The following is a 25,070-nucleotide window of genomic DNA, read 5'->3' as shown; positions in this document are numbered from 1 at the left end:
CCAGTACACTCTCTTCAAAAAGGAGGTTCCCCATACTAAACTGCTTCCTGTGGGACGCAGCATCACTTTTGCCAGTATATGGCAGCTGCAGTGAACTTATGGCTTCCTCTAAGGGTGTCTATTTTCTCCTTTTCTGCTTTAATCCAGAATTACTGTTTCTCCTACCCTAGCATTCAAATGCAACGACCCCAAACACAGTTGTGTTTGCAGAAAATCACAGTTGTGCCAAGCCAGTCACAGTTGTGTTTCTAAGAAAAGATGTGCTTCCCAAAATGAAATCTCACACTCATTATTGGAAGAAAAACCACCTCAAACATCCGAAACATCACATATCACAATAAAACCAGCTTCCCGCTTGCCCTGATAGATCAGCAAGTGCTGCAGCCCTGTGCTCAGGGTTTGGTTCTCAGCGGTGCAGGAGGCAGGCGAGTCAGCCTGTCTCGGTATCTCCCCATCTCTGCACACACCTGTCTCTCCATCCCCGGACACCCGTCTGCCTCTGCTCTCCCGTCCCTGCGTGTTGCAACAGGGCCCAGGCGCGGACGCCTCTGCCCTTGGCACCCGCGGCTGGCTGTGCCGACGCGGGGCTGAGCCACCCTGGGGATGGACCCACCAGGAGGGGGGCGACCACCGTGGGGTGGTGCCAGGCCAGGACAAGGGGACCAAAAAGCCCAGCGGGAGGAAAGGGGCAGAGGGATGTTCCCTTCTTCGCTCCCCGCACGAAGTGTTTGTGATTGGAAAGTGAAAGAAAAACCTTTTTTTCTCTTTCCTTTTCCAAGACAGCGTCAGCTTTGCACTCACCCGCTTTACCGGCCCTATGTGGAAGTGAACGAAAGGGAAATGGGTAGGTGAGGGAGCAGCCTTTGAGCTCTTTATTTACGTATTTCCCTCCATCTCCTTCTTGCAGTTTCCCCGTTCTGCAACCCGTGAGATGCAAGTGCCCGACACTTACCATGAGATTTTTATCTCCCCATGACCACTAGTATTTTACAGAATGGAGAAACTGAGGGAAGATTCAGTGAATTGCTTCACGTCACGAAGAGCCCTGTGACAGCAGCTGGAAGCAGCTCCCACCCCCAGCTACGGTCACTGCCACGGGGAGAGAGGCACAAAGGAAGCAGAATATAATCACCCCAGCTGAGGTTCAGAAAACAGAAAGGGATTTAAACTAATAATGTTGGTTTCAGCTTCTTATTCTTAACTAATACGTGAAATACTGAACCTGAAGATTCTGCAGAAACTGGGAGAAATATCTGGCTGGGACGGAGTTAGCGGAGGGAAAAGCACAGCCAGAATGGATCCCCGAGGGAGCAGGGAGGGAGAGATGGGAAGAGCAAGAACCTGAAGCGAGGAAGTGGCCTCATGAAGTGGGTGAGGAGATCCATGATGGGAATAGCAAGAGTGAAATACGACAAAAAAGGATGTGCAAAAAACAAACCCCAAACCCCTAACAGAAACCAGTAAGAGGTAAAAAATACGTGAAAGTTTCCGAGTGAGAAAAAAGGTGGGAATTTTGCCTGGGAACATAACCTACTAACTTGTCTCCAAACCCCTTTAAAGGACAGAGAAGATAAATGCCCAAATCAACAGAACAGCCTAAGTCAGAGAGAAGAGTGCTGGAGGGAGCGTGAACCCTGCCCAGCCGAGAAAGGACTCAACACGCCTCCCGTCCAGCAAAACCCCAGCTCTGATGTCATCTTGTGCCTGGGATAAAGGACAGTGAGGCAAGGACAGTGCTCACAAATTAAAACTGGTATGAACCATACACTTAAATAAATTCGGTATGAAACTGTTACTCACTGCCAGCTACAGGGAGTGGATAATCTGATAGGGCCTTTTCTTCTCTAATTCTCTTGATTGCCTATGGGTATTGTTATTAGTTATGTTGGCCAAAACATGACCATGCATCTGGATAGAATATACCGTAAGAAAAGCAGCTATTTGACAGCAATGTTGCAAACATATTCAGTCTGGGAAGACTGACTCGATTCATTAGGCACCGTGATACATTTGTTCTTTTGGGGTCTTCAATAACTCCTACTGTACGTGGCAGAGAATACCACTACAATGTCATCACATGTTTTTGTTGGTATGGGCTGATCCACAAATCCTCAAAGAAGATCTGTTGTGGGTTATGCTGGATACTTATAAATGTCTTCAGAGCTAAACAGCAAGTAACCACACCACTCAAATTTACTTTGCTTTTAATTGTGGCTGTTTTCCCTGCCCTCTGTGAGAATTGCTTTCTTCTCTTCCACCTACCAGTGTGTATCTGTGGCTACGCAGCAGTCACAGGATTTCATGCTTACATCATGCGTGCCACCGTCTACATGATTTGTGCTAAAACTTTCACAAATTACCAAAGAACGTGGGAATCGCCAAGTTGGTTCCAGAAAAAGGGTCCATCCAGCTGAGTCTCCTGTCTCTGCCAGTGACTGTAGGTGGACGCCTAGGGAAAAGCAAGCAGGCACACGGGGTGCTTCTCCCTGGTACCCTCCCAGCTTCCAACCATTTTCTGCTCAGGGGGTTTCCTGAGCTTGTACACATCATTGTGTCCACATGACTGGCCAAATCCTCTGGCAATTTATGTGCCGCAAAACCTCTGGCTACTACAACAGATATAAATCAAGCAGAATTGGAGTCATTGACAATAATTGGGGAAAAAAAATATCTGTGCTTTGGAAGACATATATGAGTTTTGATCTTAATTTGGGCTAAATCTCCCAGCAACATAAATTATCTGTTTGGCTGTCTCTATTCTCTGCCATCCCTATGGAGTCTGACTATGTAACGGCACGGTGTAATAAGGATAGACGGAGCACAGCTTGCTTTCAACTCCAGCTGAAGAGTGAACAGAATGACACTTTCACAGTGGAGAGGGATGTGGGTTTGGAACGAGGGACGCATTTTCAGCGGGCACAGGCATGTGGAGCCGAGGACAAGAAGCAGTTGAAGAAAATGCAAAGATTAGAGTGAGGAGGGAATGGGCTGGACAAGGAGCAGTCAGGGGTACAGATAAGGCTCCAGAGGAACCCTTTTACGGGAACTGACAGAAATTTGGGAGTTCGTTTAAGTGAAAAAGAGGAGAAGAAAAAAAGAAGAATCCATGGAGAAGAGACTCAAAGTTACAGCTTTGCTGGGAGAAGCAGCACCTCATTTTTCAGTGTCCTAGCCAAAGAAATAAGCTAGATTTGCTAAGGCAAATAGAAGCCCAAGTCCAGTGATTAAAATTGGGCTCATGGTCCAAAATATCTTAATGAATGCCGACTGCTGCCCAGAGGAGCAGCTGTGACAATGAATTGTTTCTGACAAGTTTGGGACCCTTGGAATAAAGCTCCATTTTCTTCAGTATTCTGGACAACGACATGTGAAGCATAACAAAACCAATTGCCATTGATGGTCCAATGTGCAAATGTGTTAATCAAATATCTGTATCAGTGACATTTTATGACACGGTGACATTAATAGGAAACAAATTTTAATCAGACATTTACCTAATTCCTAAAATAGTGCCTGTATGACTATACCTGGGAGAAAATGAAAAAGAAATCTGTACAACATACTTACAAATATTTTGGATGTACAAGCATTACTGAAGTACTATTAGTTACTGCCATCATTTTAGATTTAAACTTCAAATACACTGTACTTACTTTTTCAGTACTCTATTAGTGCCTGTTGAAAGAAGTTAGCATTTACACAGATCAAATCTAACCTTAAGAAAACCTTCCTCAAATGAACAGATGAGACTGATTTCTCAAAACATAATAATCCAAGGAAACTTTATTCCAACCGTCTTCTTGCCAGGGTGCACCAAATTTTCCAAGATCCTTCTTCCATCTCCCATAGGTATGTTTCAGCAGGAACACAAAGCAAATTATCGCTTGCTCCAAGGAGCTCTGTACCCTGCAGGATCTTTGCAGAATCCAGCCCGAAGAAATACAGCACTTTGAGAAAACAGAGCTGTCAAGCAAGATTTCCTTGGGCTTGCTGCCACACAAAATGGCAAATAAGGGACTCGATCCTGCACGGAAGACAATAGGAATTAAAGGTGCTCAGCGTTTGTCTTCCGGCAGAGTTAGGGTTTCTCAGTACTTCCTAACATCAGCCGTACTGTTTATTCTTACTCAAAATTATATAGTTAAAGCTTTGGTATCTAGCCACAGAGCTTTTATTTCAAATTGGCAATAATGTGACAAGATGTAACTCCTGCAAAAAAGACTACAATAATGTTAAAAATATCATAAAATATTATTTATATCGGGATACATTTGTTACCCCATATGACAATCATTCATATTTCTTGACAGATATAAACCTCTGCTTAACACATTAGTATCATAAATATTACCAGATATAACACTGTAATTTAATACCTACCAAATGTATTTTAAAATATTACTCAATTTAAAACTTTGGATTTTAACCAGATGTGTTTCCAGAAAATGATTCAGGTCAGATGCTTTTTTCTTTTCCTTTTTCTGTGCGTGCGCGTTCAAAGTGGAGCGTTACTATGTGATTTATTGTACTATGACTGTATGCCCCGAACCTAAAACAGCACCACGATACTTCATCCTTGAGGCTTACACACCTGCAGTCCAAACTAACAAGAGAAAACATCTCCATGGCACGGCAGGAGTCTTTGAAATGTCTCTTTGCAGTTGCCTGGACACAGAACAGACTGGTAGAACAGGGAGGCAGCGGAGAAAGGGTGAAGACAGGAACTCCAGCCTCTTTCATCTAGAAAGGGGGGACCATGGAGAGATGAGAGGAAAGGATTTTGATTAGATCACTGGAATGTGAAATGATGCTTCCCAGGATTAAAATCCTATTTTAGAGCTACCAAACCGGTTACGTTGTTAGTCAGAATTCGGAGGCTCGTGCAGCTCCATCCCTGCAGACAGCTGTCGCTCAGCAGCACCCAACACCTTCTTGCCGGAGCAGGGGGCACCCCGGCCGGGCGCCCCACACCTCCCCACCATCATCCCAGCCACAGACACGCAGCCGCCGTCCCAGCAAAGAGCTGCCCTCCCTCGAAGCGTGGCACTTATGGAGGAAGAGGGGTTTCCTTCTCAGAAGATATCTCCGGGTCCAGCCCCACCACAGCCGCCTGCGCCACGCGCGGAGGCTCTTGCATTTCAATCTCGTTGAGCGCCCAATCTAGTTCCCCAGGTGGAGGCCTGACATTTTCATCACCGAACGCCATTAGTTTTATTCTCAGTACAGCCAACTAACAATTTGAAGGTCTATAGTTGTCGGGCTGATCATTACGTGGAACCATTAACATAAAACCCGCCATCGCAATTAGTATCTTTGTAAGCAGCAGCCTCAGCAAAAAGTGGAAATGAAGGCTGAAATAATGGTGCTCCTCCAAACGAGGACGGCAGCAGATTGGGAAATAATCTGTAGCAATCGCTCTGCCGCTGTCTCTGCCGTAACTTCTCGAAAGATAGACGGAGCCATTTTCAAGTAGTCAACCCACTGACTTGAGTGAGCACTAAATTCACTCGATGATCAAATACAATTTGAGAAAAGATCTACACTCGCTCACTCACCCAGAGGAAGATAGATTTTCCTTTTACAGATGAAGTGCAAAACGGAGAAAGTAGCTGCATTTGGCAAAACACCGCGCAGGGTATTGATTTCAAAGGGGACAGGTACAGAGCGTGGTTTTGCCCATTCCCCAGTAAGGAAATAAGGAATGCTGTCGCGGGGGGTAACGTATTTGCAGGCTGTTTGCGTACACCGGTTTGTTTTGTTAAGAGATGAGCCTGGTAAAATGTTCTGTGCTTTTCAGGAAGGGAACAAGGAAAACGTTCGTATTTATAGCAACATTATTGTTTAGAACAAAATAAGTTATTTCATCCTTTTAATCTCCGTTTCTATGGATATCCTGCGCGGAGCTATGATCTGATTTTCCAACCTTCACGCGAGCCGTCCCCTCCAAGGCAGCGGTCAGTGGCACTAGCCCTATGAGTAAGTGCCTGTCTACATTTAAATAAATCCCTTTTAAAGACGAATTCGTACCGCCCCGGACACAGTGAATCAGGCTGTCTCGAATGTACTTTTTCATTGTTGTTTCCCCTAAACTCTCTCCACTTATCTAATTTTAGACTCCAGGCTCCCCGAGAGGGCGAACAACCTTCCCAGCGTGTTTGGGAACCATTTGCCGCGCCCGATGCTCTGCCGCGAACCCCAGCACCCCGCACCGCGGGGGCTCCGCGGGCAGCGCCGGGCAGTGCCCCCCCCCCACCCGGCTGCACCCCGCATTGCCCCGCAGAGTCCCGTCCCCCCCCCCCCACCGCCTGGCGCCGCCAGGCTCGGCCGGACCCCGCACCCCCGCGGCGGTGGGTGTCTCCCCCCCCCCCGCCATTTCCCCCCCCCCCATCCGGGGCGGCACAGGCGGTGGCGGGGGGGGGGGGCCGCTCTGCGAGCGCGCGGGCGCGGCGCCCCCTCCCCCCCCCGCGAGCGCACGGGCTGAGTCCGTGTTCCGGGCGGGCGCGGGCTCCAGGCCGGGATTTGGGCGCTCCCTGCCCGCCTCCCTCCCCCTTGCCCCCCCGCCCCTCCTCCCCCCTCCCGGCTGGCTCCCTCCCTCCCTCCCCCTCCCTCCCGGCTCCTGAACTCCAGCCCCTCTCTCTCTCTCTATCAGCCGCTCACTCTGTCTCAATATGTCTCAAGATGGCGGCCAATGTGGGATCGATGTTTCAATATTGGAAGCGCTTTGATTTACAGCAGCTGCAGGTCAGGCTCCCCCGCTCGCCGCACCGGCCGGGCCGCGCCGCCGGACCCCCCCTCTCCTTCCCTTCTCCGCCTTCCCTCGGGCCCGGCCTCCCCCTCCTCCTCCCGCTGCCGGCCCGCGCCGCCTAAAGGGAACCCCCCGCTCCGCCCGGCCGCGGCGCTCCGCTCCCTCCGCCCCCCCCCGCCATTGATCACCGGCCCCATCGGAAATTGATCCTCTTTGTTCAATTCATCGATCAGCCCAAGATGGCGCCGGAGCCGGCGCTGCCGGGGCCGCCGCCGCTTCGCCCGCTCCGTCCCGGGCTGCTCTCTTCCCCGCTTCCAGTTCCCCCCCGGCGGCCGGGGCCGTGCGGAGCGGCCGAAGCGGCGGGCGGCGGCGGGGCTGCCGGCTGCCGCTCCTCTCCCCCGCCTGCCTGCCTCCCTCCCCCCCGCCTGCCCCTTCCCGCCGCCGCTTCCCCGCCGCCTTTTCTCCCCGGGAGCCGGGGAAAGTTTACCGAGTGCTGGGACTTTGTGTGGGGGCGCAGGGAGCCGGCCGGGCTCGGCGTGCAGGCGCGGAGCGGCGGGGGCTGGGGGCGCTGTGGTGCCGGCCAGGCGGGCGCTCCCCCGCCGCTGCCCGGCCGCCGCCGCCTCGCCTCGCCGCGGGGTGCCGGTCCCCCGCCCCTCCGCCGCCGGCGGGCAGGGGGGCTCCGGCCCGCCGCGCTCCCGTCGCCCTGCGAGCGCCGCGGCCGGCTGGCACCGCGCCGGGGGTGGGGTGTGTGTGTGTGTGGGGGGAAGCCGTCGCCGGCGGGGGGCGAGGGATGGAGCCGCGGCGGGGTCCCGCGGGGCTGCCCGGAGCTGGAAGGGGGCGAGCGCCCGGCCTCGCCCGGCCCGAGGAGGGGATGCGTGCGGTTGTGCGGGGGGGTGTGTGTGTGCGCGCGCGGGAGGAGAGGGGCAGCCCCGGCCGGGGTGGCTCCCGGCGGCCGCGGGGGGCCGGTGAGGGGCCGGCAGGGCGCGGGGGCGTCCCTCCCGGCGGGGCATCTCCCCGCGGCGGTGGCGGGAGGGCACGCTTACATAATGCACGGGCTCTCCAGCCTCTCCTGCTGTCCAGGATCTGACAGATGAGTGGAATATTGATGCTTTACTATCCTGGCTCATAACAGCCTAGAAGTCCTGTTTCCTCCGAGGGAAAGTCCTCGCAAACCAGCTTTCCTTCACCTTTGGGTGCGTGCCCTGAGGAAATTGCAGATCCACTATTTAATATAATTGCTGGGGTATAGATAAGGCCAGGGCGGCTTGTGGAGGGGGGGGGGGGAGAAGGTTGTCAAACGATGAATTGGTGGTGCTCCCGCCGCTGAATGGGATTGCAACATGCATGTTTCTCCCACTTGATTGGTGCAGGAAAGCGCTGCCCTGCCTCTTCAAGCCCTCCGGTGCCTCCCGTTTAAATAAATTGGCTCGAAAGCCGCCGGCTGCCCACCCTGGCCCCCTCCGAGGCGGGCTCGGCGGTGCCCGGCCGGAGCCCCTGCAGCAGGTGGAACCATGGTGCGTTGATGCTGGGCAGAGCCGCAGCCCCGCTGGAGGTGAGGGGATGCTGGCGGGGGGGCCGGGAAGCGGGACCCGGGGCCCGCCGCCCTCCCCTCCCCTCGGCGGGGCTCGCAGAGGGTGAGCTAGCGGGAGCGATGCTAAAAAAAAAAAAAACCAAAACCAACAACCAAAAACCAACCCAGCAACCCCCAAAACGGGAAGTGCTATGTAGGATCTGTAGTAGGAGGCTGGTCCGTTCTGACTTTCAGGTGCATTAGGAGGTGGGGTAAAGTAGCGTTTTGGTTTAGATCTTTGTTCCCCCCCTTTTGTGTTTTATTGTTTCTTTTAAAGGCTTTGGATTAAGGTAGACTTGGCTGAACTTTGCTAACTTGAAAGGGTTCTTAATAGTGACCCAGAATACCTACAGGAATATAGAAAATGAGATCCAGATGTAGAATTGTATAAAATAAAATGGATTAAATTAAGATGTAGTTAAACAAAGTCTGACATCTTTAATTGTGGACTTTTGCTTTTGCCTCTGTGTATGTATGGTTGTACTTGCTTAGCATAGGAAAATAAACGCTCCTAACATCACTGCTGTGGTGTTACATTTAACTGTGAAGAAGTCTAAATATTTCCTATAAAAATAAAGCCTTCAGAAATGCTTATTGATTAAAACATATTGCGCTAAAGTATCTATCATGTAAATTAAATTCTAAAATGTAATGAACGCAGCCAAATGGCATTTTGATAGATTGTTCTATTCTGTTTTTAGTAAAAAATAGCTCACTTTTATCATAATTTAATTTCTGTGCATACTGTAAAACCTGTTGTGGAGTATCACTGTACAAACCTTAATCTCGTTTTTGCAGACTAAATGTGACAGTCTGACTTAAACAGCTTGTAGGTTTTCCTTTGAAGCATTCTGGTAACGCTTGCTTAAAGTTGTTTGAACAATACTCATTACCCGCTTTTGAGGACGTGTGATTATTTATATGTGTTGCGGGTTGAGGCTGTTCACCTTTTGGCAGGTTCACCGGGCAATCTGTATGCAGTGCAAAGTTTATTAACTTCGCAGGCAGGCTGTCTGTGGAGAGTCCTGGACTGACCAGAGAGGTAGAGCGTACCTTCATCCATATGCAGATAGTTAATTTGTTTCAAATTAGCTTTTTTTTTTTTTATCCACCCATCTGCATGAAGAGGTAGTGTAATATTTACTCCCACTTGCAGATGAAGCAATATGCTATAAAAACTATCGTTACTGAGTATGAAGTTCAGTCTTACAGAACTGTCCATGCCTCCCTCCCTCCCCCGTCATTCATTTGCACTAACGTATTTTGAGTGTGGAATTACAGAAAATAAAAATGCTTTCGTCTGCACTTCCGTTACCCTGTTCCAGGGCAAAAACCTGAAGGATTTATGCTTGACACAGTTCCACCTGTGCCCTGTAAACTCCAGCTCTTGTAGCTCTGGGTCTAGATGGCTTTGAAGCTGTCATTTTTCTGCATGAGAAAGTTGTAAGGAGCTGAGACTGTGTAGTCCCGTATCGCTGGCAGCGGAGCAACATGCACCCTGTCTGCTTGCAACTTCCTCTTCCACGTTCTGTTAGAAGAAGACGTTTAACTGTTGATGAGCTTCGACCTGCCTTGTAATATTAAGCAGCAGGTTTCTCAAGATTGTATCAATATTAATTAAAAACAGAGCCAGGAACACTTTAGGGTCTGACTCTCTTAATTATTTATTTCCTTTCACTAAATAACCTCTTGTTTATAGGAAGAGAGATTTCAAGAGTTAGAGGCAGGATTAAATAATTCAGAACTTGGATTAAAGAACAAAAAGGTCTGTTCACAAATGGAATACGAGATGCAAAAATGGCAGTTTCCTACAGGTATCAAACGTGGCTCTTCACTTGAGACTGTACCTGAAAGGCGTGCAGCGGAACACTTAACCCTTTTCTCTAGGAAGGGTTAGTGATATTTCCTAAAGAAACGATGGAATTAGCATGGCGTTTCTGCATCAGTTTGCTGTGGGGTTGAAGATGGACCCGTGTTTGAAAACTGATGGCAAGGGAATCGCAGCGTGTAGAGAAAACAGATCCTTGCAAGTGGTGAATATTGTGGCAATAAATGCGAATTAAATTACTGGAGAAATGCTGTTGCCCTTGAGTTAAAACCGCATCTCCTGTTTGGAGGCAACTGTGTGATCTGAATCAGGTTGACATACAGCAGTGTGAAGGTTACCTGCTGTTGCGTGGTCCTCTTTCGAGTTGTAGTTTTTGGTGTCACCATCACCTTCACCGTAAAAACAACTCTCTGCTGGAGAACAGGAAAACAAGTGTTGTGTTCCCCTGGGTACGGCATGCAGTCCCCTTAAAGATTTTGCTTAATATTTCTGAATACGTGTGTGTATATATCTATACCAGAGGAGACAGTTGGTCCTGCCATATCTTTTTGACCAGCAGTGTTGCATGCGTAAGTCTAGCTTGGCTCTCAGATCTAAGTTGAATCTGCTGGATGAATGGAAGAAGTTAATACTATTTGAAAACTAAACGAACTATGTGTTGAAGTATTTTGACAATAAACACAAGTCTCAAAAGGTCATCATAGCTTTTTAGGACAGGCACACATACTGGTAAAAAGTACAGTTTCTTACTGCTTTTGAGCAGAACGGCGTGACTTGTTATGATCAAGCTAGGGAATGAAAATCTAAAGCCAAATCTTGCTCGTGTGTTTCTGTTTTTTAAAATCTCATACTGGTTTTGCATCTCATATGATTAGAGTCAGGATGGAGTATTAGTTCTATGCATGCCGTGACTAATTGTTTAAGGTAAACCATTGATCTTGTAACATTACAAAATTTGTAACAATATCTGGAAAAACTAAGTAGTAATGAGTAGCTTTTAAATACCGAAGCACTTGTATTATTTAATTAGAAACAGGTGGAGTCCTTGGCATCCCTTACTTGTATCTGTACCAGAGCACAAGCTGATTTGCTTTGAGTGAAGGAGTTAACATGCTTCATCAGAAGTGGAATTAGCAATCGCATCTGGGTGTTTAATTTTGTTTATCCATGCAGGCCACTGTAGAACTTTTAGTTTCTGTCCTAAAAGTAGACAGCGCTTTACTATTTATAATGGTAGTTAAATGTGTATCAAGAAAAGCATCTCTAGCTACTGTAAATGCATTTCTGCTCCTCCCCACCTGATCAGAGATGTGGAGTGAAAGCAGCTTTGTAGTTCTTCAAGAAGATGCAATGCAGGGAACTGAGAAAGATGTAAAAGCCAGGGCACCGCTGCCAGTGTGCTCTGATAACATCGTTGCTTCCCTGCAGCAGGCAGGCTTTAGCTTTTTGTGGAGGTCAGGGTGGTGTCCCTGGACATCTAACACACGTGACCTACTGGAAGAAAGGCCCGTGGTGTACTTCTGGCTCGAGAATTTGGCTTTCATAGGATTCCTTGAATCCTATTCCTTGAGACCTGTTCCTTGGAAAGAAATTTCTGAAAGCTTTTCTAGCCCTCTTTCTTGTTCCTCAAATGAAATAATGCCCATCTGAAACATGACAGAATTAATGTGTGTTTCAATCACTCTGCTCTTGTGCCAAGTTTGTGGTTAATTGGATAATGTATTGAAAAATGCAGTAGTGAGGATTTGGAGTATGGTAATGGTTGGGATTTTTTTGAGAAAAGATTGCACTACTTGGCTGTGTATAACAATACCAAATAAGTAATGGGTGAAACATTTGCTATAGAAGAAATTACATGCAGTCTAAAATTCCAGTGAACAATTATTCTTTATTTGCAAGCTGATTCGTCATGCAAAAAGTGGATGTAGAAAAATGCATAATCTAAAGTTTCAGTTTGATCATGCTGAGGCTGAAAATAAAGGCAGTTTATTTATTGGATAGAAAACAGATACACACATGGATGCTCAGTATTTTTTAGGACACCAGGCAGGCGGCGCTCATTGACTTGGGGTCCTTTTTATGTAAGCAGGGGAGTAAATTCCTGTCTTGTGTATTCTGGTTTCTCTTGCACGTGTTCTTTACATTTTATGCTTTGCTTATCTTTGTGCTTGGTTGTTTCCCATATACTTTATGGGCGAGGTGTTGAAAACATAGTGTTTTCTGGATTGAGAATGCAGTGACAATGTTCCAGTGTTGCATGAAGGAGTAGGGAGGAAGATGTGGAGCTGAGAGGGAGAAAGCTGAAATGGGGAAGTTAGTAGATGACAGGGAGTCTAGGGCAAAGAGATTTGTACAAGAGTGCTCACGCACCAGGTTGTAGGTGTGGTGTTGAATTTGCCAGGAAAGATGAGAGAAACTTGGACCTCACGATCAGAATAGTTAATGTCCTTAAATTAGTAAAGATCAGATAAATCTTACTCATTGTGTGACATACATGTTCTCAGCTTGTTTTTGTTGTCTCTGGTTCGACAAGGCAAATAAGTTAGTAATTTCTGCTTTTATTGTTAGTTATAATGAAGAAAATGCAGTATATTACATTGCTTGGGTTGTGAAGAACATGGAAATCCAGACAGATAGCCAAATGTTAACAGCATTAAGCTTTTATGAAAGATTAAACACGAAGTGTGCAGATGTTGGGTGTAGGCTGTTGGATGTAACGGTGGTCTTCCCTGTTGTCGAACAGTACTTGCATTTCTGGGAAAGCAGTAGGCAGGAAAGAATTTGTACGAGATCCACCGCGGTTCCCTGATCGTGCTCGTGTTTTGACTCTAGCAAGGGACAGCAATTCTTACTATGCTGTTACTTGGTCACTTCTGTGACTTAGTAGAGTTCAGTATTTAGCGTGAATAAACGTATTTCTCGGTATGAAGGTGCTAAAGCCCGGAGATGGCCTGACGGCTCTGTGCGGATGTGTTACAGCAGACGTAGGTTTGAAGTTGGAGCCTTTCAGACTAATGTTGTATAATAGCTTTTTGCCTCGCTGGCAATTCGCTTGCTTCCTTGCCTTGCAGTAATTTAATGCTTTTGTCGACAGTTGGTGGGGTAATAAGGAAGTTTCTGTGAGGGCTGGAGTTGTGCTGTTGTTTGACGGGGAGGAGGGAGGGGAGGCACTTGTCTGCCTCCTGGTCGGGTTCGTGGACCCACAGTGATCTGCTCTGGGGAAACAGAGGTAAAGATTACCCTTTCTTTGAAAAGCTCAAAAGCAGGTGCACAAAAATATTTAAGCTGCCGTATTTAATGCTTTAAATTCCCCCATGTCTTTGTGTTTCTGGCTGTGAGCTTTTTAAGGTATGTAAGGGTGTAGGCTGTGGCTGTCTCTGAGGCTTTTTCAGAGGACTTCATACATCAGAGCTGAGCAGATCCTGTTGTTCCTATCTGCGTTGTGTGGATATACGCAAGCTTGGACATAACAGCATCTGGAAGTGCTGCTGCAAGGTTTCTGTGAAGGATATGAAAATTTAGGCCAAATAATTGGTAAACAGCTAGACTAATTTTGCAGTGGAGGTAGACCCCTCATTACATTGAATTCAGTGATCTTGCATTTGGCTAATGGTCAGGTGAGCCCTGGTGTGCATTGCACAGGGTATGCAGGTGGGACCAAACTGTGGTCTAATTCCTGCTAACATTTTATAGCATCCCTTGCGCTTTGGAGATTGGATGGTCCTGTGCTGCTGCATCACCATGTCGCTGTGGGATTGCTCTTACAGCTTGGGGTGTGTGTATGTACAGGGAGCCTGAATCACTTCTGATGCTTACGTTGTTGAGGTCTGTCCTTGCTGAGAAGTGTTGGCTTCGGTCTGTGGCTCACATCTGACAAGCTGAGGACAGTAATGCTGCAGGGAAGTAAAAATAAAAACGAGTGGGGGAAGGGATGCTGTTTAAAGGACTGGATGGGGTAGAGGGAAGTGGTGAAGGAAGGAGGGAGTTAAGGAGTGAGCTTAAGCCTAGGACTTGTAAATGAAACTTGTATTGCAGTGCATTTTGGAGAAGAGGAGAGCTTATTTTAGAATTTATATAAATATTCGGCAGTGCAGCTGGGGAGTATGGAGGGTCTCCCAACAAGCGCCTGGCAGTAGTGTTGCAATCAAATCCAGCTCACCTGCACGTGCTGATGGTATGAAAGGATAGCCTGGGGTTTACCACCAAGCTGTTCTTGCGGGAACATCCTGGGAAGATTTGTACATGAGATACCAGGGTGATGGTATGACTTGAGAGTACACTGACAGATTTTTAATGTTGCCCTGTGACAAACAGGGCATATGTTCCTGTTAGACTTAAATAGCTTTTTAACCACTGGGATGGTATTTTGAGATATTGTGAACAGTAGAAGTATTCTTATTGTTCTTACTTAAAAAAAAGAGAAAAGAAAAACAATTTAATAGCTTTTCATTTTTTTTTTTCTCCCTTAAATGAAGACTCAGACTAGATACATCTTAGATGCAAAAAGGTTGTGTGTTTTGCATGGAAATGCCCTGGTTTATTCCTATAGAAACTAAACTGCAAAGCTAAAAGGCAGCGCTGCAGATGATGAAATGCATGAAGCTTGATGGATTTTCTTACTCTTCCTGCTCTCTCTGGTACCTCTGCTAGGTATTTGAGGTTGCGTGGTGTTGCTGATCCATTGTTTGAAGGAAAACAAAAGATTTCTCGAACCAGAATGGTAAGCTTCAGCTGATACGCATCAACCCATAAAAATCTATACACTGTGAATACTTACTTTGGGCAATAAAGCTTAGGGGGACTGGTACTAATGTACAAAGCCCTTAATTGGTTTGGATTCAGTTTGAGCGATAGTTACTAGGTAGTAGTGACTTTGAAATAAGCTGGGAGTTTCAGCCTCGTTGTTTGCAGTTGATGCATGCCTGTTCTTGGCTCTGCTCTGGGTCTGCTCAGGCCTCTGAGCATCTCTCTCGGCTTCTGCTGGTTTACTTCTCTATCTGGGAAACAGTGATAATGCTTCTGACCCCTCTTTGAGGTACAAGATTGTGAATTAGCGCTTGCTATTCCTTTTTGCTACTGCTTAATTCTGTGTTGTGGATAAATAAGACTTAGTTGTTGTTACATTTTCTGCACCTTTGGTAGCTTTCTTTTTAAATGGGTTAAACAGGGGATATACTGCTGTTGATTTGTAGGTACTTTTCAGGCTTGTTGCTGGAAGCAATGTCTATAGAAATGAATGGAAAACCAGAACTGAGTAGTTGGGTGTCATAAAAGAGTATCGCTGATGATTGGTACCAAATCATTGGGAGAAAATGTTTCCTGCAAATGGTTATAAAGTTATAATCCAGACTTATTAGTACACACGCTCTTAACTTTAAAACATACCTCCATGTTCTTTGGTATACTGTTTGAAGGCAAGATATGCAATTTATCGAGTTTCCTTTCAGATTTCTCTGTACATTAAAGGCTGCTTAAAATTTACATTATAGGCACCCAGTGATATGAGTGTTGAATTTAATATTCAACAGTTTGTGGTTGCATCATTTAAAACTGCAGTCCTCAGCTAGGAAAGGTTTGAAACAGCTCCCTGTTTCAGACAGACAGGCCGGCCTCTGCCAGCTCAGGTGAAGGATCTTCAGTCGCTAGCAGGGCTTTTATCCAAGCCACGCTCCGGTGGTTGTGAGGACTGTAAATGGCAGCCTGCGAGCCCCCCGAATGGCGAAAGAGAGGGATGTGTTCAGAGCAGGTTTTATGGAAGGTGTTAGACTCGTGTCTGAAGGCTGGAATTCTTTAGTCACCAAAGACATATGATGGGGTAGCTTGAAACTTTTTCTTACAGCAACTTTTATCTTTTATCCAAGTTGTTCAGGTTTTGTAGTCTGAGTATCGATAGCCTTCTGCTAAGACTGTCAGCAGGGTTAGAGGTTACGATTTAGATGTCTACTTGTGCCATCAGAAATATTGATCGCCTACTCATTTCGCGTGCGTTCGCTTCCTGAATAGCTATGAGGCTGGAGAGGTGCTGCGCTCCGTTGCTGAGCTCCTGCTCACCGCTGCTGCGAGTGGGTCTCGTGTGCTCGGCTCGGTGAACTTTGCAAAGGTGAATAAGCTTTATCCCTATTTAGCACAACACAAAGGCCCTGACCCAGTAAGCGTTATCGCATGTGCTTAATTTTTAACACATGCGTAGTCATAGTCTACTGACTGAGCTTGGGTGGGGAAGGAGCTGCCTTTTCTAACCCGGCCCATGGTGAAGTTGTGAATAGAGATGAATCTCTCCCGACTAGTCCAGTGGCTTCTCGGTCTCTTCCTTTGTATCTCATGTTTCTAATCAACTTAATTCTTTTTCTTGTTGTTTCATTGATGTGAAATACAAATGCTGTCAGAATAGCTCAATAAAATTTATACTTGTGTTTTGTCTGTAATTATTTTTCATTTTATTTTTATTGGGTATTTACACATTTTATTGCATGTGCATGTCAAAGTAAATTTCTATCATATTACCACTTAAAGACGTTTGCTTCGTTTTCAGGCATAAATAAAATGTACTCCTTGTCTATGATCTGAAATAAGATAATGTTAATTTTGTCAGCAAACTGTGTATCTGTGTTTCTGTTGCAACTTTTGTGTGTGCGTGTTAATATTGATAGTACTCAACTTTGGTTTGGTATGTCTGGTATGAGCATAGTTGCTTTTCTAATATTAATTGTGGAGATGGGATAATATTAAACATTTAAAAACAAGGAGCCAGTAGTCTTGCAATTGATTTTCTGTGGAGAGACCTCTGTACAGAGTTGCTTACGCAACTCTAACCTTAGTTTCTTTTACGTGAGTGCAAGAAGTGTTTGATATATTTAATAAAGAAAAAAGTTATAAATACACTGGTTACTCCTCCCTTCCCTTCTTGCAGCTCTGTCCTGTCTCTCTCAGGAGCTCTAGTTTTCTCTTGCTTATAGGTTTCTGCACATTTTATTTGGCATGGAGTCTTGCTATCAAAATTCTTCGGATGTTGGAAAAGGGCAGCTTGCTAATATTGTGTCTTCAACTCATCTCTCTGCCGCTGTTCACAACAACCTGCCTGTTTTCTCAATCAAACGTACTTTATACTCGTAACCACTGCTCAAACTCAGAATATCTTTTTTTTTTTCTTTTTTTTTTTTTTCTCCGTTCCTTTCAAAAGTGAGTCGATACTTGCTGCTTTGTAGGGGTAAACTCTGGGGGCTGCTGTGCTCTTGCTTCACAGGATGGAAGAAGCATTAGGTGCGTGGTGAAGCAGACAGTAAGGAGGGAAGAATTGGTCTGTGAGAGTTTATCTTGTCTACTTGCCTAACGAAGAAAGCTTTTCTAGTGTGAGTCTTGATCCTGCGAGACCGTGGGTGCCGTCTGTGTTACTGACAGTCCTTAACCCCTGCAGGACTGGGGATTATTTCCCTGGTTTAGATCAGGATTTGAATCAAATTAAATTGTCTCACAAAGCCATGCTCTCAGTTTTATGTATAAAACATTGTTTGCTGTTTCCATGCTCGCGAGGAGGAGCTAGTTTCAGGCTTTTTATGTATGTGCAGGCAGAGCTTTGGTCAGTCCCGTGATTGGAAAGTTGTATCGTAAAGCTGCTTTCTTCTGTGCAACTGCCAATACTCGTTTCTGTCTTTCAGAGTCCTTTGCTGTGCCCCATGCCATCAACTCGTGAAACCTTGTGGTTTTCTTCTTTTTTCTTGGGATGGTATGTTAAATACAGCAGGAACGATTAAAACAGCACACACACTGTGCTGTGATCAGCTTGTTTTAGATAATAAATTAAAATCCGTTAGCATCTGAGATGTCCTGGCGTATCCTGAGAAGAGTTAGTTCTTTAATGTGCCAAGCTAAGTAAAACTTGATTAATGTCACTATCTGGGATTTTCTGTCCTGTAAATAGGACTTGAAGTCTAAAATTAGAACTGTGAAAACCGACTTTAAATAGGATTAGAAGAACCACCTTAGTAGTTCAGATTGTTTTCAGAATCTTAGAAAGTGGTCGCTATGCCCCAGAGCTGTTGTACATGCCACCTTTTTGAAAATTAACTTTACTGCAATGACTAAAAAGTCTGGGGCCTGCAGCGTGCTCTCCTTGGTCATTCAGTGCTGTAAAAGGTGCTCGCTGTGCTTGGCCGCTGCCTGCTATGCCAAAGGTTGTTATGTCTCCAGTCTCTGGGCTTGCAACTTCTGATACCCTTTAGGATCCTTGCTGGTGAAAGGTGATGGTAGGCAGGCATTTGGCATTAGAAGCTTTCTTCTAGAGCACAGAAGCAACTGTGGAAGCTCCTGATATCAGGAAATGATGGATGTATGTATTACTTTTCATTTTCTAAGTGAACTCCGGTGTTGTACAGATAGATTAAATGGAAGCTGGTAAGTTAGCAGGCATGCCTGGTTTGGAAAAGTGCACCTACTTCTATTGTTTTGGGGCATTCATTGCTGTCTGTCTTGTTTGCTTCTAGATATGTCATGACAAAATGCATTCATATATCATAGTGTTTTTATGCCCTATGTATTTGCTATAATAATTTTACCAACAAATTGTGAAGTTAATTTCAGTGGTAAGAAATTTTCATTCTATAGCTAGTTGGTTTTTTTTTTTTTAGATGTTGACAGTTGGCAGCAGCCTCTTTGTACAGTTTCTTGATTGTCAGCTCTTCATTATAAATTTACTTTCTAAATGCTGACTTAAGGCCTGACACTTTGTTTGTTTAACTGTCAGTTACACTAGTTTGGAGACCTAATAAAAGCCTCTCAGATCTTCCTATTGAATTAGGCCACCCTTTGCCACCCTAGTGATTGAAGTAAAACAACTGTAAGAGTGTGTTTCAGTATTTACCCCGTTTTTGCTGGAACCCTGCTTAGGGTGTCTTCTGATACTTTATCCTCGGTGTGACAGTAGTTAGTTCTCTGGTAAAAGGTCACTGTAATGTTTTAATTGGATTTTTCAGCTGCAAGGAATATAAAAATACAAGTTTATTAATAGAGTGGCTTTGATCTTGAAGGATTCCAAAACATTTGCTGCATTGCACATGCAGGAATGGTTTAGTTTTACTGCTCGTTCAGGGATAATCAATTTTATCGTGGAGGGTGGAAGCTGGATGTTGTACCTAGCAGATCAGGAGGTGGAGTGAGAAGCACATCCGCGTGAGAGAGGGGGAATCTGGGAAGGCAGAACGTTGTTCCCAAACTGGAATTTCCCCAGGATATAGAATCGAACTGTGCTGTCGAAGGTGCCAAAGGATCTTTCACAAGTTGTTTTGGTTTTGGTTTTCATCTGAAATCTTTGAAAAAGGTCATGGGCAATAGACAATTAGAGAAACACTTAACTGACCTTGTTAGTGTATTTTTGTGGAATTATTGTGCTTTACAGTTATTGCTGCTTTACACAGATGGTTATTGCTGGTTTCCATCTGTTCATTAAGGAAAAGTAAAGACAGAAAATGGCAGCTTTAACCGGATTTTTAACCAGAACTTTTAGGTTTTATTTCTTCTTTGACCATGTCAGGTTAATCTGTTGGGTACAGTGCACTGTGGTTTCAAGGAAAAGAGATCAAAGTGGGAGCACGTCTGTACAATATGGGTCACGATAGCAGTTTCCTGTGTTTCGGGCACCCTTTTCTTTGAAAAGCCCTCAGGTATGCAGTACGCTATCACCCTGGCAGGTGGCCAGGCCAAGGGAAGGACTCAGACCAAGACCAACATTATGGAAACCATTTAAGCGCAGTGCTTCATGGCCAAAAAAGATCCTTCAGCTCATGTTGCTGCTTATTTCCAGTTTAACCTTAGTGCTCTCAGTATGAATGACTTCACAGTGCCCCAGTGGAGTTTTCCCTGGTTTTGCTAAAACCTGCTCCTTTATGCTATCGCAATGGTTAAAAACTTTAAAAATCTTTCAAGGCTGGCAGGTGTGGAAGCTTCCTGCTGGCACTGATGTAGCTGAGCTGACATCAGTTTTAGCGCTCGTGGCGATCCTCCGTTTCTCGATTTCTGAAGAATGGTGGGGGAAGGAGCCCCAGAGGTGCAAGAGAATGATCTGGGGCTTCACCTGATGAAGACCAAAGCAAAATGAAAAACTTCTTCAAAGTCCCGTCATCCTGCTTGTGGCACTCGCAGAGTTTTTCTTCACCTGACTACTCTCTTTGAACCAGTGGATGATTTGTTCTTGCAGGGCTGCTTTCTGTCGGCAGAAATTTCAGATGGGATGGAAAAACGAGCCTGTCTGGTGTGAGAGCTGTTTGCAGGGGTCCTAAGCTCCTAAGCAGAGTACAGAACAGTCATTTTATTTTTTCGAGTCCTTTGCCAGTTGCTCAACCAGATGTCCTCAGTAGTTTGTGCTATAAGATGTTAAGTAATTAGATCATTCAGATTCTAGTTAAACATAATTAAAGCCCTGTGTAAACTGAGTGAAGCTGACAGGTTTTATAGGTTGGTCATAGCAAAAATATCAGATGATACAGCTCAGCATTAATACAAAAAGATTTAAGCCTCCCTGCCCTCAAATGAAGAGGTGTTTAGTCTCCAAATTTAATCCTTAATTAGAACTACAATTTATGGAACTTAACTAAAATGTTTTCAGGATCTTGGAAGCCTCACTCAAAGTGCTGCCATATAGTGTTTGCTGATTAAAGTTTCTTCTCCTATGCTCCTGAATTTGAAAGAGAGAACCTACCGTGCAGTTGCTATGTAAAGTTAAACAGAAAGGTGACAGAATTTTGCATTTTTTTTCTTGTAATTTAAGTTAGCGGGTAAGTCAGTTGCAGCAGTGCTCCTTGACTTGAGAAGGGTCTGAACCAGTAGCACCATTGCCAGTTTGTGCTCCCGTGTCCTCTCCCAGCTTGTAGCTGACTTGCCTTTTTGGATCACCTAGCTGTAGCACAGCCTGTGTAAGATGCCTTGTTTGCCACCAGCTATCCCACTGCAAGCTGAGTTCATAACCGTCAAATTTCTTTGGAGACAATCTCCGTGTAATGTGACTGTGTGCATAGGTACTGCAAAGTAACAAAAGTAAATGCAAGACTGCGAGCAGAGGGCTAAAACACGAGCTACGTGTTCAAGGATTTGAATAGTGTTCTTTTATTACAGCTCTCAGTCATATGCTCTGATTCAGCTGGTCCTGTGTGGACCCAGGAGTTGGACTTGATGATCCTTATGGGTCCCTTCCAACTCAGGACATTCTATGATTCTATGACTCTCTGAAGCTAATCCTGATTATTCCTCTCCCTCATTTTACAGATATGACACATTATTTTGTTGTTTGTTTGCTGGCAGGCAAAACATATTTTATGAAGGAAAGTGTTAACAGATACGCTGATAAAATGTCTGTCTTCTAAAAACTGTCTGAAGACAAATTGAGTATTTGTCTACATGTGGTGTTCACACTGTTGTTGTGCTAGCTACCGAACAAATTAACAAGATGATTCTTGTCTTTTATAGAATGTAAACTTTCTTCTTTAGATGTTGCAGGAGTCCGAAGTTGTGAACTAGATCCAGGGTGATCCTTGTTTTGCTGAATGCTCTGAAAGCTGATTGCTGCGTCGCTTTGTGATGGATAATAAAGAACAGTTAGGTACAGAACATTCACAGGAAAGTAAAAATATGCTGGAAAATTCAGATTCAAGTAGCTAAGGGGATTTTGTAGTTAGACTTAGTTAAAAAGAAAAATCAGAAGGAAGAAAACTGCAGTTATTTCTTGGTAATCCTAAATGATTAAGTTGTCTTGCTTGGTACCGAAAACAGCTCCTTTGCATGCCCTGCAGAGTTATTTCATGCAATAACTTCCCACGTCCCCTCCAGCCTCTCCCCACCATGCTTAGTTATGTCACTTGTGTGATGCTTCGAGCCTTGCTGTCCTGGCTGGAATCTCGAGACTGTTTCCAAGCTTGTATTTCTCACTTGGCAGCACATGATGCGGCTGGTGGGCAATCTGCCGTATCCCTTTTTTGTCAAACAGAGTTGGTGTCTGACACTGGATCCGGGAATAAGAGCGGGGAGAGCAAAATGTACAGTGGAGCCGAAGATATCTGCTGGGTGTCTGTGCATTTTTCTGTAGTTATTGCTTACGATAGATACTCAGTTCTTGTGGTGATAGAGTGACAAAGATCTTGCTTTTTCCCTTCGTATTTTAAGTGATTAGCATGACCTGGTAAGTGGAATTTTCAGCTGCTTTTTTTTGTATTAAGTGCTTACAGGTGAAAAACTCAGTTTGAGAAAAATCCCCTGAAGTTCTATGGAAACAAAACACTTCTATAAAGGTGTGTGTATGTGTGTGTGTATGTTTGTGTAAACACACAAGCTCACACAAGCACAATCTCCTTTCTGGATCAGCTCCCACCATGCAAAATATAAACCTGAAAGTGCTATAATTGATTATGTGCAATAGGAGACAAACAACCAAGATTTTGGGAGAGGGCAGGGTGTGGTCCAGATCTGGCAAAACATTTAAGAACTGAACATTATTTTTTCAAAGGTAGGGAAACTTTAAAACATTGGTCCAAGAGTTAAGACTGGTTGGGAGAAGGAAAAGAGTACAGTAAACTGAGACGTCTTCTTTGTAGGGGGAGGTGTTGGGGGAGGAATTGGGAAGAAAGAACACGCAAGTTTAGGTTAGTACATGTTCATGTTCTTCTGGTTTTTTAACTTCATTTGTTTCCCTGGCAGATGTCCCATGGCTTTGAGGCCTTTGTCTGTGTGAGAGAGAACATGAAGGAGGGCTTGGCAGAACGCTTTTGGGTTGTGCAGAATAGCTAATAGTCATATTTATAGTTAGTGTTGTCTCTTGGCTTATGCAATTTTGATAACCAGCAATTGTTCCATAAAGTTACGTGTTATATTGGCAAGTCAGCTCTCCCTGCATTTCCTCCACCAATTCTGTGTTGTAGATAGATTTCATGTACAAGGTTTTGTAAGGTCTGAATAGGACTTGTCGCATCCACAGTACTTTACTTTCATAGAGTACTTTACTTTTGACAGACATCCCTCCGAGACTCTTTCTTTTTTAAAAATGTCTTCATACAATCTAAGATACTACATGCAACCCTGCTTAATTAAATTGAAAAGAAACAGTATTTTAAAACAGATCTAGCAATCCTTAGGTGATAATATTTTTCTGAGCATTGTAGCGCATATATATATATGCGTGCTGCATCCTCCTTTGAAGGCTCTCCGTTCATTTTTTAATGATCGTTGTACCTCAGTGCTTAATACTGTGTTCTTTTGGTGTGCTGAAATTCATAGTGGAGGTGGTCCTGCAGCTGCCATGGTCTGCAGGGGAAGAGGAACAATGTTTGGCTGCTGTGAGGGTTTGAACCTTCTGGTAGCCTTTTACTTTTTCTGTGACTCTAAATGGATTTATATCTCTGTAGCTTTATGTCTTTAAAACACCTGGTATAATTGCTTAGAAATATACTCCATGTCAGCCTTTATTGCTTATTGTGATTATGTTTCTGGTAACCATCCTTTTTGGCAGACTCATAAAATAAGTTTCTCATAATAGGATTCCGAACAGACTTAAACAATATGCATAATTTAAAGTGCAAATATGTTTTATTGGGGAAAGGAGATTATTCTGCTGTTCTTCAATACCTTTAATTTGAGACTTCAGAAGGTGTTCTGAATTAAATAAATGTGTAAGTTTAAAAAAATTACCTTTTACCCATTTCATTGATGGGAGGTACGTGGAGGCCTTTTCTTTGTATGGCAGGTTTATAGTTGAGAAGAATATACAGGCAAGTTCTTGAACTTACAGACACTGGTTTTTTAATCAATTAGCATAGTTTGTATATAAACTGTACAAAAGGTTGAAAAAATGCTGCTTAATGTTGCTGATTTAACACCTAAGTGCTGTGTGAATACTGATAAAGATCTTGCACTTCCTCGTAAAGCAGAGGGTCCTGCGAGGCTGTCCGTAGGGTGTGATGGATGAGCTTATTGGTACGTTTGGTTGCAGTAATATGTTACATCTGATAATTCTGCATGCAAGAAACATATCAAGGAGTTATGTATTCTCACGACAGTGAAGGTACGGAGGATAGAAGATAACAGAGACAGTTGAACTTTGTGTTGTACTACTTTGATCTTGATGTCTCACCTGGCATACTTTAGGTGGACATCAGAGGGTTGGCAAATTCTAGTTTAACATTGCAAATCAACTTAGTGTATTAATTCTTGTAAACTGTTTCTAGAGATTGCAGGATTGAGGAGGTGTTATTTATCATCACTTTTAGCTAAAGAGTTCCACCCATGCAAAATTCTTAGCGCTAAGAGAATTAGACTTTTTGGTAGGCGGGTTGTTCTCAAAATCTCGAGCAGAGGAAAAGGTGGTGAATAGTTATTTTTGGGCCCTTTTAAAATATGAAAATAAAATTACTGGGGTTAGTCAATGTTCTTTAAATCAGCACCTTTATCCTCAAGGATATTTTGGTATTTTTGCCTTTGAAATTTAGGCTAGACTTCAAAGAGTAGATGGAATTTCCCGGGAGAAACAGGGTGCTATAGAATGGTAGAGGTTGGAGTTGGAGAAGACAAAAGTGAGTGTGGGTCGCTTGGTACTGCTGGCCTGTTTGGTGTGTTAAATGAAGGTAGCCAAGCCTTATCCCACACTGCGGTGGGAGACCTTCCGAGGATGCACGTGTGCCTCAGAAAACGCTCCTGAGGATTCGGTTCATGGTGCGTTTGCCCATCTCACCTGTCTGCTGCAGAGTTTCGGTGTGCTTGAATATGGCTGAGAACTTCTGCATTAGCTGATGCGAGGCACTGGGTTGGGTGACACCATGTGCAGGTGCTTCATGCTGTCGTACAAAACCTGTTTGAGTGGTTTTAGCCATTTCCCTGTGGGACAGGGATAGTGAGAAGTTTAATTTCTTTTTTAGGCATAGAGTGTATCATACAAGTATAAAATCAAAAGCTGT

General features: G+C 44.7%; 1 protein-coding gene and 1 long non-coding RNA gene across 9 annotated transcripts in view; one reads left to right on the top strand and one right to left on the bottom strand.

The window, feature by feature from the left end:
• Positions 1–3,598: 3,598 nt before the first annotated feature.
• Positions 3,599–7,379, bottom strand: LOC129214902 (uncharacterized). Its single transcript, XR_008579843.1, has 3 exons — positions 7,233–7,379; positions 4,592–4,740; positions 3,599–4,024 (listed from the first exon to the last, which is right to left on the bottom strand). It is a non-coding gene; the product is annotated as an uncharacterized LOC129214902 (long non-coding RNA).
• Positions 6,607–25,070, top strand: part of CUX1 (cut like homeobox 1) — a 278,459-nt gene continuing 259,995 nt past the window's right edge. For 6 of the 8 annotated variants that reach the window (XM_054847168.1, XM_054847167.1, XM_054847172.1 and 3 more), the window contains exon 1: positions 6,608–6,741. In XM_054847168.1, coding sequence (XP_054703143.1) covers positions 6,679–6,741 — 63 coding nt within the window. In that variant the 5' untranslated portion in view covers positions 6,608–6,678. Of the gene's footprint in view, positions 6,742–25,070 lie in introns of all 8 variants that reach the window. The other 2 variants (XM_054847175.1, XM_054847169.1) reach the window with 1 other exon arrangement.

Source organism: Grus americana, chromosome 19, assembly GCF_028858705.1.
Source record: "Grus americana isolate bGruAme1 chromosome 19, bGruAme1.mat, whole genome shotgun sequence".
Lineage (NCBI taxonomy): Eukaryota > Metazoa > Chordata > Aves > Gruiformes > Gruidae > Grus > Grus americana.
This window is presented reverse-complemented; position numbering and strand designations above follow the sequence as displayed.